The sequence below is a fragment of the Lissotriton helveticus genome, chromosome 4_1, assembly GCF_964261635.1.
Source record: "Lissotriton helveticus chromosome 4_1, aLisHel1.1, whole genome shotgun sequence".
Taxonomy (NCBI): domain Eukaryota; kingdom Metazoa; phylum Chordata; class Amphibia; order Caudata; family Salamandridae; genus Lissotriton; species Lissotriton helveticus.
The window spans coordinates 2,027,269,921-2,027,287,211 of record NC_136063.1 but is presented as its reverse complement, the minus strand read 5'-3'; the positions used below and the strand labels follow the sequence as shown (position 1 = coordinate 2,027,287,211).

General features: G+C 41.7%; 1 protein-coding gene across 1 annotated transcript in view; it reads left to right on the top strand.

The window, feature by feature from the left end:
* The window catches only part of TBC1D8B (TBC1 domain family member 8B), a 1,086,956-nt gene that overhangs the window by 631,065 nt on the left and 438,600 nt on the right, over positions 1 to 17,291 (top strand). The window contains exons 11-12 of the mRNA XM_078688663.1: positions 2,806 to 2,923; positions 4,442 to 4,727. Coding sequence (XP_078544789.1) covers positions 2,806 to 2,923; positions 4,442 to 4,727 — 404 coding nt within the window. The remainder of the gene's footprint in view (positions 1 to 2,805; positions 2,924 to 4,441; positions 4,728 to 17,291) is intronic.

The window sequence follows — 17,291 nt, the reverse complement described above, 5'->3', positions numbered from 1 at the left end:
CAGGTGGCGATCTAATGCAAAGTGTAGAAATCTGCAGCTCTACATGCCAAGAACAGATGCATACTGGTAAGTAGCATTTTCCTTTCTTCATCAGACTTTCACCCAGAGCTATGATAGAAAAACACAAATTGGGAAAGGAGGAGAAAAACAAAAACATGGTGACAAAGGAGAAAAGCAGGGATGAAAAAGAACCTGGAAGGATGAAAAAGAACCTGGAAGAGTGAAATAAGGGGGCAGGGAGTGGATGGTGGTGGATGAAGGAGGTATGAGGTGGAATCAAGAGTAGGCGGCTAAGGTATTTGGCACACCTTACATTCTGTTGTGCCCGCTGTGGGCTTTTGAGTACAACTTTAGACTGACACTTATTCTTTTACAAATTAAGTACTGCTTAAAAGTGAGAATGAGGCAACACTAACATAGCTGATCAGGTTAAAAAGAAGCGCCAGGCGGAGATGACATATCTCGTCCTTTCGAATTACCCCTTCGATCAAGCCCTTGGAACAAAGGATTAGAGAAAGAATGGAAATGTAGCACAGTGAGCTGGGGAGAGCAAAATTACACTACTGCAAATTATATTTTATTAATTGCTTATCTGGCGTAGTCCGATGCGCCCCTTTTTGAATAAAAGAACCAAATACAGGTAGCTTGGATTTTCAAAGTAAAAGGCATGACTTGTATGCTAAATATTTGTCTGACAGAGGAGGAGGAGGAGAAATCGGTCTCACCAAATTCATGACTGAAGAGATCAAATACTTTGACAGACATCCTTATTAAAACCTCTAGTAAACTGCATGAGATTAACTAGTCTATGGCACAGGTGGAGATTAAGCAAGACCTAAGACCATGGTAAATAAGGCACTTCTTGTGACTTGGGATGATTCTTTGCTACAAGATCATTATCTTCCATCAGCTGTTATACTCATCCAGCTGCTCTCATCAAAATAGTTTTGTAAGATGTACAAAGAGATGTTAAGAGATAAATCTGGGTGTAAAATCTTCCATTCCAGGGAGATTGCCGATTGCACCAAATATTAGGGAGCGGTAGGATTGGAACTGCCTGCATGATTTTAGATATTGTGACGCAATCTCAGCTGCATAGCCTTGATGAGTGGCTGCCACAAAAGTCCACTGGGATGTAATTACGCAGTGCTGGAATGGTGTTGGGTGAGATTGCGGTTCAATAAACCATGCTCAAAGACCTATTGCTGTGTAGTGCAAGCCAATGTTGTTTACTTCTTGCATCAGCCCTGCTACACTAGAATCCTGGTTTTACACCAATTCCTGTAGCTCGTGAGCATAGAAGATAGCTCTGGGGTTCCATAAGGGCTGCTGCATTCACTCTCTTATGGACCGTCGTAGAATATTTGGGTTGCCCATGTTGAGAGGACCCAGTATCTTTAACACTGGAATAGCCTCCTTCATCTGCTATTTCCACTGAGGATCTCCGGGGAGCATCTGTTAATATATATGTATCCTTGTTCTCAAGCCAGTGGAAGTTAAAAATGATTTTACTCCTGCTGTCCAGGCTGATGGCCTTGCCCATCTAGAATTGAGACCTACAACTCTGATACAGCCAAGAATTAGGTATACTCTAGCATCTTTAATTTGATGTATGCTATTGAAGGAGCACCACTGCAGTTTGTGGAGCTCTAGAAGACATCCTCTGGTTATCCAATGATACCACTCCAAGGGTATTTTAGATTAGTAATTGGAACGGGATTGCCTTGCTGGGGAATGGAATGGTGATTAGCTGCCATTTCTTTGGGTAATTACTGTTCTCTTTTCTAATGTGTTAATATGGGTTCTTCCACGGTCTGATCTCAATTACCATCACCCTTTTATTAAGGCACGCTTATACTTTTGAGCTAAGGTTGGAGCAAGCGTCAAATTATCGGAAAATATGGCAAGTACATAATATGTTCTCTTGTCAAACATCAGTACCTTACTTGGCTGTTAAAATAATAAACATGGTTGCATATGCCTGTTTATTTGCATTTGTATTATTTATCCTGCACAATGACTCGCAGAATCCTATTTCTTGGTGCACACAAGCAAAACAGCACATCATTATGATAATGCATAGAAGAATACACAGATAATGTTTGATGAATAGTGCAGATATTTACAAAATTCAGGGCTACATCTGTACTAAGAGTATATTCAGCTGACGTGCGATCTCTTAAAATTGCTCAGCACCCTTATGTTACATAAGGAGATATGTAGCCGAGTCCAGGGAGCTACTCCTGCTGCCTACAAAAGTTTCCCTCCAACTCCGTTTCGCCTCAACTTGACCATTTTGGGATTTACAGAAGAGTTCATATTCATCAGAATTTTCTTAACTTTTAGGAAATTAATATGGTAAAGTTGCATTGGGATGCACCAGAAACACATAAGCAATATTTATATCGGAACACATTGTTTCATGTGATTTATTTTCGAATGATGTCATACGTTTGTGTATCAATATCAATTTTGAATAAATGACTGATGAATTAACCAGAGGTATCAATTATTTTATAATCTATGGGAGAGCGTGATTTCGTTATCTCCTGTCATTTACTTTCTTACTGCAGGCACATTGTGACACCAGAATAAATGTGTACCCATAAAAGTGTGTCTCACTAAAACTAAAACCGAATTCCCTGTTCATATATAAAGTGAATGTTCAAATGATGATGGGCTCTCTGGACAAAAGAGTACTGAAGATACAAGAAAGTAATGTTTTTCCTGGTACATTATTTCACAGCTGTGTGCCAATTGCTTGCTTGATTGTTTGCTTGAATCTCCTCTTTTGCATTTGTACAGGCAATGAACATCCTGACATCTGTGCTGCTTCTGTATGCCAACGAAGAAGAAGCCTTTTGGCTGCTTGTTGCTGTTTGTGAAAGAATGCTGCCTGATTACTTCAATCGTCGAATTATTGGTAATAACTTATTACTATAAGGAGCAATATGTATATTTTTTTTATTTGTCTCACTATTGTGTTGACTTCAAAATGCAGTTTTTTATTCTCCAATTCAGAGCATCTAAATAAAAATAAAGTGTGGTGGTGATTTCCTGTGCTAGAAGACAACTCCCTTTCGAAGCAGTTTAGATTTTTTGGGCGGTGTGTTCTACTGATATAAACAGTTGTTAAATGCCAACCAATCCGCATTTGAGCCTGTAGAGTCAGATCAGATTTACTCTTGATATGTGTTAATATTGCTGTTCCCCTTGGATTTCGTGCCACATGTCAGTGACACAGCACTCAGCATTGCACGCCACTTGCATGTCCAGGGATTGTTGGTTGTCACTGTGGATGTATTCAGTTTTTTTAGAGGTGGTGGTGTGGTGGTGGTGGTGGTGAACAGATCAATATGTGTCAGTCATGTACTGAGCCTGTGGCATGAGGGACGTTTCACCTGGAAATCTGGGACAGGCTAATAATGTATGAATTATGTACAACTGAGCATCCAAGAGATTACTGAATGGGGCACTCTGGGATTTACCACCAACCTTAGCTTTAGTGGATTGGCAGCTTTCAGGTGTAGTGAACAGAGGAGATGGGCTTGTGCGAACTCCCCGGTGTTTGTCTGAATGTTGTAGACATACAACGAGGGCTAAGATAACTAGACTGCTAAACATGTACAAGCCCTGCACTTACTGCTCTGTTTCCACAAAAAGTGTAATGCTCTGCTCGAAAAATCTCTCCCTGGCCGTCTTCTCCTCTGCTGTGCTCACAATATTTGTTTCTGTTTCACTGTGGCATAGAGGATAGTCGTTTTGAAAAGTGGTTTTACATGTTTGGATCTCATTGTATAGTATGCACCTGGTTACCGCCTGCTTACACTTCGTGGTGAATTGCAGGTGTAGTTTGCTGTTTTTCTCACTTTTTGATGTTTTCAAATGCTTTGTACATACATTTTCCGAATCGCTATTTAGAATGGTTATTGAAAATCTCAGTTGAAACTCACAATTTGTGGATTTAATATTCATTTGGCTTGCTGTACTATTTTCACAAAATGGCCCCTTAGACTGTTTCCTACATCGCTGCGTGCATCACTTCATGCACCAGGCACTGTTTTTCTTACTTTTACAATACAATAACTGCATGAGATGAAACATAAGAGATTATTTTTGCCTTGGGTTTCTGAATAGGACAATTGCAAATGTGTCTGAAAAGAATACGGTATGGTAACGGTCGTCAATGTCATGTAATAAACAAAAATTTTCATCGGAGTTTGTTAAACATTGTCTTTATACAGTAAATATTGTCAAGTATAATATGAATACTGATTTATTGTAGTGGATATTCACCCGAGCCGTAGTAGTTATGTTTCTCGCTTGACCCTATGTAGAGTACTATTTTGAAAACTCACTAAATGTGCTTTTGTAAGCCACGGAAAGCAGTTTAAATATGTTTCTTCTGCATTGCAGTAAATGTCTCTTTCTTGCATTCCAGGGGCCTTGGTAGACCAGGCCGTCTTTGAGGAGTTAATCCGAGTTCATCTGCCTCAGTTAACTGACCATATGACGGACATGACTTTCTTCTCCTCTGTGTCCCTCTCCTGGTTCCTGACTCTCTTCATCAGTGTCCTGCCCATTGAATGTGCAGTGAACGTTGTGGACTGCTTCTTCTACGATGGGATAAAGGCCATATTACAGCTTGGGCTGGCTGTGCTGGAGTACAACATGGAGAAACTGTTGCTCTGTAGGGATGATGCAGAGGCTGTAACCATTTTAAACAGGTACGCATTCCAGAATGTACATTGGTGAGAGGTGTTGTAGATGCAGGGCTACACACACTAACAATAAAGTACAAATGAATCACTCTGTTTTAACAATTTTTTTGCCTGAATTTTTGGTTATGAAACTGTATAACAATCCATAAAATATGGATAATAGTAGACCTAAAATTGGAAAAAAATAAAAATCTGTGCACTACGTTTTGCATATCTCTCAGCGATAAATAATGCTTTATCCAGATAGACCTATAGAAATAGGACAGAATGGTTGAGGCAATACATGAAAGCAGACTTCTTTCAAGAACTCCTCTTTATGACCCCTATGTTTGCTTGTAGATTTTCAAACCCCAGTAAAGCTCAAACGTTTCTTAATTGACCAAGAGAAAATTGAGGTTGTCAGTACAGAATTTTAAGTATTAATTTAATCTGTAGGTGGTAATAAGGCAATGAAACTTCCATTTGACAAGGCTGACTCTTCATTATGTCTTGTCAGTGACAAGAAGGATGTGATTCTGCTTTGTGGTGTATCAATATCAATTTCGAATAAATGACTGATGAATTAACCAGAGGTATCAATTATTTTATAATATATGGGAGAGCGTGATTTCGTTATCTCCTGTCATTTACGTTCTTACTGCAGGCACATTGTGACACCAGAATAAATGTGTACCCATAAAAGTGTGTCTCACTAAAACAGAGAAACCAGTCCATCAGGACGAGGAAGCAAAAGACACACAATTGGTGGACTGCAGAACAAATAAAAATATTCACACCCAGTCAAGAGATCTGGGTTAAATCCATCATTCTTTTGCTCACTATGCCACACAAGTTCAGACCTGGCCATATGCAAATCAGTGTTGACCCTGTGGCTCATGGGAACAGTCCAGCCCGAACTGCCAAGCCAGGTCCTCCCTGGACCGCAAACAAGCATCCTAGGACCGGTTTTGGAGTTTCATTACTGCAGAAGAGAGTCAGAACACGGATGGATCCCTGTCCCTCAGGACTTGTGAGAGTCGGTGCGCAGACACCAAAGCAGTATTTGCCTACTAGAAGAGGCAGAGGTTTTCCCTGCATCCGGAGCACAAACTGTGAGCTCAGGTGGTGCACATCACCTTCTCTCACAGACTCTGGAGAAAGACGGCATCCTGCTCTGTGCTGCCCTGATGGACTGCAAAAGACACACAATTGATGGATGGAATACAGAACAAATCAAAACATTCACCCCAGTCAAGAGTTCTGGGTTAAATCCGTCATTCTTTTGCTCACAATGCCACCCCAGTTTAGATCTGGCCATATGCATATCAGTCTTGGCCCTGTGTCTCATGGGAACAGGCCAGCCCGAACTGCTATCCTGGCTGATTAGGGGTTAACCCCCAAACCAGTCCTAGGATGCTTGTTTCCGGTCCATGGAGGACCTGGTTTGGCAGTTCGGGCTGGACTGTACCCTTGAGACCCAGTGTCAAGACTGATTTGCAGATGGCCAGGTCTAAACTTGGGTGGCATGGTGAGAAAAAGAATTATGGATTTAACCCAGAACTCTTGACTGGGGTGAATGTTTTGATTTGTTATGCATTCCATCCATCAATTGTGTGTCTTTTGCAGTCCAATAGGGCAGCAAAGAGCAGGATGCCGTCTTCCTCCAGAGTCTGTGAGAGAAGGTGATGTGCACTACCTGAGCTCACAGTTTGTGCTCCGGATGCAGGGAAAACCTCTGCCTCTGCTAGTAGGCAAATACTGCTTTGGTGTCTGCGCACTGACTCTCAAAAGTCCTGAAGGACAGGGATCCATCCGTGTTCTGCCTCTCTGCTGCAGTAATGCAACAGAGAGGTCTTTCTTCGTAGGCAACACATCTATATGCAGAGCTGTGCCTGGGTTCTGTCTTGCAGGAGAGAGAAGCAGCAGCACACTGAGCTGCTCCAGTAAAGACTAGGATCAATTTGCTCTATGCTCTAACCTATACCACCATCCCCCAACCCTCCCATCAAGTAAATCAGATGGCAGCACTTGGCAAAAGCAGTATACCCTAACAAATTTATATTTAAAAAGTTTTTATTTGTGTTCTTCCTTGGAACTATTCTATTCCCTAGCTGTGAAGGGACCTGGGTGACAGTGATGCCTTCAGCCAGTCTTTACATTTTATCCAATACACATGCTAAATAAATTCTGGGGCTGCAAGTGTATATGTTAAATTTGCACATTTAAACTCAAAAATCCCATTATGCAAAATGATTTTGGCTTAAAAGTTAGGGCTAGCTGATGGTGTAACACAGATCAAGACCCGCTTGAGATCTACTGTAATAGTAGTGGGGGAAAAGCACTGCAGGTAAAATAATGGATCAATACTCCACCCATAAATGAAAGGAATATTTCAGGTTTCAGAGGCATTCCATGAGCTTATATAGGCACTTCCTTTGTGGCCTTGTGCATCAATACGGTCTCAGAATTCCTTATTCACCTACAATATCCTCCTACTTGGGGATACTTTATCCTGCATATTCATTAATTGCTACTGGTTTCATGAGTAAATGGCTCTGATAACATAGTGTTAAACTATGTTTGCATTTTTCTGTATCATAGCACATTGTCCATCACTAGGCGCTCCCCTTGGAGAGCTGTCCACGCAAATTGAACTGACACTGGAGTATTAGTTGTTTTTGATGCTCTGTGCCACACTATGCCTGATACTTGTACATGTTGTTGTATATCTGGACCACTTGTTGCGAAAGTGAATTAAGAATTGCAATATCAATATTTGTCTTTGTAGTTCAGCAGCATATCCTGCTGTAGATCACCTTCTGTGCACACAGATGTTGCAAGTTGTTTGTCTTCGAAGAAGAGCTTTTGAATTCAGGGCGACAAATGATACCTCCCCTACCCCACGCAGTGCCCCAGGACACCGTCAGTAGAGGTCCAAAGCAGCTGAGTGTGTGGGTACTGGTAGAGAAATGTTCATTTAGAACACTAGCATGTAGTGTAATATTTGATGCTGTATCGTTGGAGTGTGCATGTGATCCTACCCCAATTTGCAAACCGATTGATACAGGTAAGTAACGTTTTCAGTTTTCTGAGTGCTGCTGTAAATCAGATGCTGTGCAGAGACTGAAATGCATCTCCCGAAAGTGGTGGCTTGCAAAAGGCAAAGGGAGACATTTAGAACAGAGTTTTTAGGTACAGTTTATCTGACTTGGGCTTCTTGTCGATCATGAATATCCATACAGGAATGTTTAGTGAATGTGTGGAGAGAAGACAATTTGGCAGCTTAACAGATGTTTACAAGTGAGATGTTGCCGAGCAAAGCTGTAGTGTCTCCTTATTTTCAGGTTGAATTTGCCCTAGACGCGGGCTGGACTGGGAACTGAAAGCAGCCCTGGCAGATTTTGCCAGACCAGTCCCCGTCCGGCACGTAATGAGCGAGTGCAGCAAGCGTGCCCGTCTGCTACTAGTGGGGTTTGGGGGGTTTTCGCCCACCCCCCCCCCCCCCCAAAAGAAAATTTTGTAAAAAGACTTTCTTAAAAAAAAGAGCACCAAAAATAGACACAAGTAGTGAATCAGAGAGAGCAAAGTAAAACTGAGACCAGCCCCCACATGGTGTGTAGCGAGCAAGCGCAGTGAGCAACCATTACTAGGGGGAGTTTGTCCCCCCCCCAGAACAATTTGGAGACAGAAAGGCCAAAACAAAGCATTTTTCAACACATTTTTCATTACATATTAGATTGTATTAACTTTTAAAGCTTCTCTCCAGTGCAGTTTAAGAAATAGCATAGTCATGTTTCACCAATAGACTGTTCAATGTTGAGTGAATATAACTCTTCAAGAGTGTGTTTGCCAGGACAGACTCCGAGAAACTCTATAGAAGCTAAAATTGCAACAGAAGGAGAAACTGCTTCATTGAGCAGAGTCAGACTGAGGCATGGTGTGAAACACACAACTGAAGAAGAGACCACTCCCTAGGACATGCTCAGAGATAGCACAGTACAGAGTGAAATGACAACCTACAGATTACTCCCTGGGTAGGTGTAGAAGAGTGAAATTGCATACATTGCTGCCCTTCTGGCCACTCTTGTCGTTTCAACAAAAAGTGCTATGCGTTTTAGTTTTTTTTTTTAAAGACTGTTTCAACGTAATAACTTTACAGCATGCTGAAATTCTTTTTTGTGTTTTCAATAAATTGTCACTCACGTTGTCACACATTAAGCACTGACATGTGATGTCAGCGCCGGGACACCCTTTCGGGGTAGCCGTGCGCTCAAAAAGTGCGGTTGTAACATAACATAACAACATAACAACGGCCCATGATGCCAAAAACTGTGGAAATGTCACACATAAGCACAAAGGCACTGACTCAGGCTTGGTCACACCAGGCCAGAAAGCACTGAAATGTCACACATAAGCACCCAGGCTAGTGAGTATGGAAATATCACACATGAGCCTCCAGGGCACTGAGGTCAGAAACTATGGCAATAGCACACATAAACACCCATGCCAGAAAGCGTGGAACTATCACAAATAAGCACCCTGGCCAGAAAGCATGGAAACGTCACACATAAGCACCAAGGCTGCCAGAAGGTATGGAAATGTCTCACATGGCACCCTAGCCAGAAAGCATGAAAAATTCACACAACGGCACCCAGGCCAGTGGCACTGGAACACTTTTCAGAGTGTGGGTGCTGCCATCAATGTTGCCTGTACATCACTGCACTGAATTCATGGGATTGTGAAAAATTCAAGTATCACACAAAGAACAAGGGTAGCAATTCAGCCTTGCCTATTCCGGAACATATAAAACTTAAAAGTATATGCCAAACCATTTAAATAAACTGCACTCGGCATACTGCATCCTGCCTTATGGAAAGGGCTTGCGCTAGTGGTAACATCCTGGTGACCTATGTAGTGAAAGGGAATATTTTTGGTCAAAATGGCAGTTTTACAACTGCACAGGCAGACTGCAATGACAGGCCCTGGCCTTGACACACGTTCAAATAGGCTACTTACGTGGGTGGCACAATAAGTGTTGCAGGCCCATTAGTAGCATTTAATTTACAGTCTCTGGGTACATGTAGAACCACATTTCTAGGGACTTACAAGTAAATTTAATTTGCCAATTCGGTGTAAGCCAATTTTACCATGTTTAAAAGGGGGATCAGCTTATGCAAATACGAGTTCCGGAGTCAATGACAGAGTGCAGAGCAGAATCTAGAGGCAGCACGGGCCTCACTGTCACCGACATGACGCAAGCCTCTGATGCTGTAAGAGCCACCAGGCTGCTGTTACTGTTAGTGACAACAGGCCATCGTTCAAAATTTTAATAATGCTTGAGTTGAAGGTGAGCCAGAGCATCGGGTATAAATACAGCACACAGTACTGACCCTGAGAAGGAGCCGATAAATGGGTGAGCCCACTTTGGAATAAGAGGTGATTTGGACAAGATTACAAAGAATCCAAGATGGCAGAGCACCTTGCATACCAGAGAAGTGACATTCTGCCTGACCCTTTATGAATCATCAAGTATTTCAGGCATGAATGGACAGAGATCACCAGCTTGTGGAGAAGTCCCATGAATGAGCTCATAGACTTGGTGAAGACACAGGGCAGATTTAAGGCTGAAGAATAGGACCCAAAATGAAAGTATAGTTCCGCCACACCTGCTGAAACACCTTAACCTAACGTGTGCGTAGTTTACCACATTATATATACAGAAAGCACCACAAAATGTACAGGTAGTGTAAAACAAAATAAAAGAAGGGCATTGTTTTCAATTCGAAATCTTCTCATTTACTCAACGGTTTGTGGTGATATAGTTCTTCTCCAGCCGAGTTTCCTGGTTGTATGACCTACATTTTGAAAGCTCAACTCTTGCATTTATTCCAATCTAGTTGAGTAGCTAATGCCTTAAAGAGGTCCACAGATCACATCCACGATTATGAAGACAGTACCAGTGCATCCTGCTCCAAATGCTTCGCTTACTATGTAGAGCTTCTGTGGGGTTCCCGAACTGTATCAGCCTGCCCTCCATGATAAGCTGTTCTGCAGCCTCCTACTCAGATCACCACTTTGCCTTCAGCATTGTGTCATGTGAATGGGGCAGCCCTCAGGCCTCTAGGGGTCTCGCAGAATGTGGTCAGAAGATACAAAGCTTTGAGCTTCATCTTGAAGACTATAGGGTTGCCTGAAGACCCTGTAGCCCGAGGAAGAGCTCTCCGGGACGAGCCTGTGGGAATTATTTCACCCCTAAGAGATAACTTTGCTATCAGATGCCTGGAACTAGTTCTCTGCAACCGGAAAAATCTCTCTCCTGGCTTAGAACTACATAATTCTGAGTCCCCTGAATATTCTCTTGGTGGACATCAATGAATCAAATAAATCGTCAAACTATTTCTCTTTCTAATCTTGTGTGTGGGGTGTTACTCCCTATTCCTACCTCCCTAGGGACCATTGTAGTGCAAAATAAATGTTTTCTCAATGCAGCACTTTCTAAGGCACACATGCAAATGAATAATCACTATAATACCTATAAATACTCCAATCACTGCCAGTGTTTGTTCTACTTTGTAGGTTCCCCAGCTTCCTCTTCAACCATAAACCTTTTCCCCATAATCCCGGTCTCGATATCTTATGTAGCGCTCTAGCATCCTTCTTAATTCTATCTATTGCCTTGTGTATGTTCCCAGAATTATTGCAACACTCTGGGCCAGTTGTCTTACAAACTCCTTTCTTGCTAGCCAGTAGGTACTTTAATGGTTTTCTATTCCGTATCACTGTTTCAATCAGTTCTGTTCACATCTTATAAAAATCCTCTGTGGTTGAACTAGCCATATGTTCCAAAACACTGGATAGTATTCACTCCTAAAGGTACCACCATCACGGTATCCAAAAACAAAAATCACTGGATGCCACTTTTCTTAGATTTCTTTGGCCTGAATCTGGATTTAACACAACATGGTGTTTGGTAAGCATGATCTACATAAGGTCCTCCCCAATTCTTTTACAACCAGGCGTAAGCCCCAATTCCACAAGTAAAATAAAGTGTTTAAAATGCCACAAGCAACCAATTGTGTGTATTATTCATCGACTATACTCAAATATTTTGTTCCCATTACTCTTAATTTATGATTCTCCACTCATTTTAATAAATAACTTCAGGAAAGGTGTGAGTTTAGCAGTAGTAGCATTTGCAACCTCTCGAAAAATATGTATCCTTTCTGCCAGTTGTGCTATGGAAGTATAGTTTTTAACATCAACAAGAACTCGGATAAGAAATATATATAGCCAATATTCCTAATCATAGAATGCTCTGTTTTTCCATTTTTGTTTGTTAAAGTCATATAAAACAAGAATACTGACACCCAAAAGGGAAGACGATTGTTCAATGTAGGCAACCCACTGGTTGTACTAACAGGAACTTGTGGACTGATACAACAAGTGGTTACATTCACAATCATTGATAACCCAGTATCATGTGTCCAAAAAAATTATCTCTCTACCGTATTGTCATTAATGGGCAAACCTCTCTTTACTGCTTAGTTGATGTGGGCACACCAAAATCACTACCATATAGCCACACCAAGCAGTGTATAATAGTACCAATTATTACTTTATTTAGTCTTTTAGATTTCGGGCATCCCTTTTACTACTTCAGCCATTGTTCCTCTCAGTCTTTCCCCCGCCTCTGATCACAGGTTGACATTATGGATGCCATCTGGAAGTGCTGATTCTCCATTTTCCTTGACTGCTAAGATTGGTGGGCAAAAGATTTCCAGCAGATCAGTTCACACTCTTTGTCCTCCTCCTATAGGCTCAGAGGTCTTTTTGTAGTGACTAGTATTTTTGTATCCTTGACATTATTGCACTATTCATCACCAACAGTACCTGTTAAGGGCTCTTCCAGTAGTGCAGAAGAGCAGACTTTCTCTTGTGCACACTGGTGTGTACCAATCCAATCCAAAAATTCTTTATTTCGGCCACATAGGCCATAAAAGATACAATAAAATACGATACAAATATTTAAAAAACAATATAATATTTACATATAAAAGATCTATTGGACCTGCATGGGGTGAGGAATACAAGGTGGTATAAGTTCAAGAAGACATTTTCTTCCTTATTATCCATGCTGCCATCAGAAATTTTGACATCGCAAAGACAATGTGGCCCAGAGTGTTGGTCTTCATGACCCTGTAAGCCTGTAGGTACTTCCTGAAACCTAGATTCCGACACAACGGTGTGTACCTAATCACCAGGTAGTAGGTTCGGGGCCGGCGCTAGGCATGGGCAGTGTGGGCAGCTGCCCGGGTCCCCACACCGGTGGTGTGTCCTCTTGTTTCCCTGGCAATCCATTTGAAAGAAAGGTTTCTCCTTGCAATTAGGGTCCATGGGAGTGGCCTCTCCGGGATGGTGTTGGGAGGCCTAGGGGACTGAGACACTTAATCTTGTCCCAATTGCAAGACCATTCAGAGACACTGCGGGACGCCAATTGTTGAGCATTTTAGCACCCCCACAGTTTTAACTTTCAGCCCATAAGAAAGTACCACACCTTCATCCCGATAGGAGCTGTAAAAGAGGTGCTTTTAGGAGGCTGAGAGGAGGAGTTGTGGCCCAGGAGGAGTCTGCACAAAGCAGATTCCTGAGCTGTGTCACTTATGTAAATTAGAGTGGCCTCGCACATTCCCTTTTGGCCCGGGACCCCGCAAAGCTTGGAACCGGCGCTGGATGCAGGCTTCTGCTGGCAGCTATGGCAGGGCTGCAAACTTGTGAAAGGAAGGCTCTGAAAGGTTTGATCACAAACAAGGAGTTGCTGGGCCTACCACTGTTTTTCCCAGAATTATGTGATAGGGACACAGAAATGTCTTTCTGTTTGGGGTGCTTCTCATGATCATAAAAGTTGATGGTAAGGCATCTGGCCACTTCAGATTAGTGTCTGCACTGATTGTTGCTTGATGTGTTTTTTTAAATTGCATCTGAATTCTGCAGCCCCCAGGATTAAGGATGATATGGGCTTTCCATAATGTGTAATACATTCTATCAGCAGACATTTCAACACTGTCCTTTCATCTGCATGCGTATAAGCATCTATCAAATCCAAGAACAAACAAATTTTGACCAGTACATATTCATAATGTTGGCATACATATTCATATCTTTGGCATCTAGGCATCTGTACGAAAATAACTTGGATCTATACAAATGACCCCCATGGATAGGGTTTTTCTCTCTGCACTGTCTTTCTAGATTGACCACCAGTAATATGGCTTAATGGCCAGATCTGCCGATCTTTGGAACTGGGGGACCAGGTTTGAGTCTCGGCATCGCGTTAACAATATTCTGTGATTCTGTGCAAATTACGTAATCTCCATATGCTTACATGTTTTTTTTATTTTTTAAAGTGCCCTTGTATAATGTAACTGGTTCTCATTTAAATCTCTCTAATACTTTCGGGTCAAATCACGTTATAAAAAAGGCAAAAATAAAAGGGTGAAAAATATTGAGTTTGCACTATATAGAAATGCAAAAAATTAAATGGTGAATCAATGTAGTTGAAAAGAGGATGTAAGCCTTAACCCCGTTCTCCTTGCTCAAGTGGGCTATTCAGTGGTTCATGAAAGCAAGATAAGGTAATATGGAGGATAGCACCATCACCTAGCCTGTAGGAGATATCCATTAGCCACAAAAACTCTTAGTGCAGCCAAGTCTGAAGCGCCCATCCTTTTCATCCTCAGTACAAACTTCTTGAAGGACAGTGATTGTGGCCAGCAGAGACTGAAATGATAACTTAGAGACAAAGTGTGAAAAAGGAGCAACTGAGGATTTTTTTCGGCATTCGGAGATTTGTCTTCCATACTTTGCTGCCCCTTCACAAGCATTACCTCTAGTGACATGGTCATCAACTTTTTGGTAGGTAGCGCACTCGACACCAGCCCTCTCAGATGGCATTTGAATGACAGAAAGCAAGTGGGATACCCATAGTTCATTCCTAATAGGTGTGCCAACTGATGTAAAGTAACCTCTATAAGTACAGTTGTCCAAAATCATGGACAACTCTAGCTGCAAACCTTGAATCTGTGTAAACCGTTGGTACATTTTCTGTGCCCAAAACGTATGCTATTATAAAGGCAAAACATTCAGCAACTTGTGCAGACTAAATTCCTCGTACTAAGGAAAAAAGGTGCAATCAGATGGCTTTGTTGTTTTTTGAGACAAGAACAACCTATGAAGAGAACACAATAACTGTTAGAAACAGCTTCATCCAGGACACATGTTGGGGGTGAATCCAAGTGTACGGAGCCCTCTCCCCAACCCCCGTTTTTTTTTTAGAGCGGAGACTCTGTTCCCCTTCCCTGAGGCAAAAAAGGCTTGCACCAATAAAACAACTGCTTGCATTTACAAAAATCTGGGTATGTATAACCTTGAGTTGGGGTCTTTTTAACCTCTTTCCCTCTGGCAAAATCCCCTTTATTTGTGAGAGAGGCCTCGCCCGGTGTTATCTAAGATATGAGTTTTCAAAATAGTAACAAAGAATGTTGTGTGCCGATTTAGATTCCGTATATAGGTTTCACGATTTATGCCCTTATATAGGCACACATTGCCCTTATTCAGGCATAGAAATCCAACCCTTATTTAGGCATTATCCATGCTAACCAAATACAGGCATGGTCACCTACATCCTTCCATCCACATCACAACGAGCCTGCCCTCCATGATAAGCTGTTCTGCAGCCTCCTACTCAGATCACCACTTTGCCTTCAGCATTGTGTCATGTGACTGGGGCAGCCCTCAGGCCTCTAGGGGTCTCGCAGAATGTGGTCAGAAGATACAAAGCTTTGAGCTTTGAGCAACTATAGGGTTGCCTGAAGACCCTGTAGCCCGAGGAAGAGCTCTCCGGGACGAGCCTGTGGGAATTATTTCACCCCTAAGAGATAACTTTGCTATCAGATGCCTGGAACTAGTTCTCTGTAACCGGAAAAATCTCTCTCCTGGCTTAGAACTACATAATTCTGAGTCCCCTGAATATTCTCTTGGTGGACATCAATGAATCAAATAAATCGTCAAACTATTTCTCTTTCTAATCTTGTGTGTGGGGTGTTACTCCTTATTCCTACCTCCCTAGGGACCATTGTAGTGCAAAATAAATGTTTTCTCAATGCAGCACTTTCTAAGGCACACATGCAAATGAATAATCACTATAATACCTATAAATACTCCAATCACTGCCAGTGTTTGTTCTACTTTGTAGGTTCCCCAGCTTCCTCTTCAACCATAAACCTTTTCCCCATAATCCCGGTCTCGATATCTTATGTAGCGCTCTAGCATCCTTCTTAATTCTATCTATTGCCTTGTGTATATTCCCAGAATTATTGCAACACTCTGGGCCAGTTGTCTTACAAACTCCTTTCTTGCTAGCCAGTAGGTACTTTAATGGTTTTCTATTCCGTATCACTGTTTCAATCAGTTCTGTTCACATCTTATAAAAATCCTCTGTGGTTGAACTAGCCATATGTTCCAAAACACTGGATAGTATTCACTCCTAAAGGTACCACCATCACGGTATCCAAAAACAAAAATCACTGGATGCCACTTTTCTTAGATTTCTTTGGCCTGAATCTGGATTTAACACAACATGCTGTTTGGTAAGCATGATCTACATAAGGTCCTCCCCAATTCTTTTACAACCAGGCGTAAGCGCCAATTCCACAAGTAAAATAAAGTGTTTAAAATGCCACAAGCAACCAATTGTGCGTATTATTCATCGACTATACTCAAATATTTTGTTCCCATTACTCTTAATTTATGATTCTCCACTCATTTTAATAAATAACTTCAGGAAAGGTGTGAGTTTAGCAGTAGTAGCATTTGCAACCTCTCGAAAAATATGTATCCTTTCTGCCAGTTGTGCTATGGAAGTATAGTTTTTAACATCAACAAGAACTCGGATAAGAAATATATATAGCCAATATTCCTAATCATAGAATGCTCTGTTTTTCCATTTTTGTTTGTTAAAGTCATATAAAACAAGAATACTGACACCCAAAAGGGAAGACGATTGTTCAATGTAGGCAACCCACTGGTTGTACTAACAGGAACTTGTGGACTGATACAACAAGTGGTTACATTCACAATCATTGATAACCCAGTATCATGTGTCCCAAAAAATTATCTCTCTACCGTATTGTCATTAATGGGCAAACCTCTCTTTACTGCTTAGTTGATGTGGGCACACCAAAATCACTACCATATAGCCACACCAAGCAGTGTATAATAGTACCAATGATTACTTTATTTAGTCTTTTAGATTTCGGGCATCCCTTTTACTACTTCAGCCATTGTTCCTCTCAGTCTTTCCCCCGCCTCTGATCACAGGTTGACATTATGGATGCCATCTGGAAGTGCTGATTCTCCATTTTCCTTGACTGCTAAGATTGGTGGGCAAAAGATTTCCAGCAGATCAGTTCACACTCTTTGTCCTCCTCCTATAGGCTCAGAGGTCTTTTTGTAGTGACTAGTATTTTTGTATCCTTGACATTATTGCACTATTCATCACCAACAGTACCTGTTAAGGGCTCTTCCAGTAGTGCA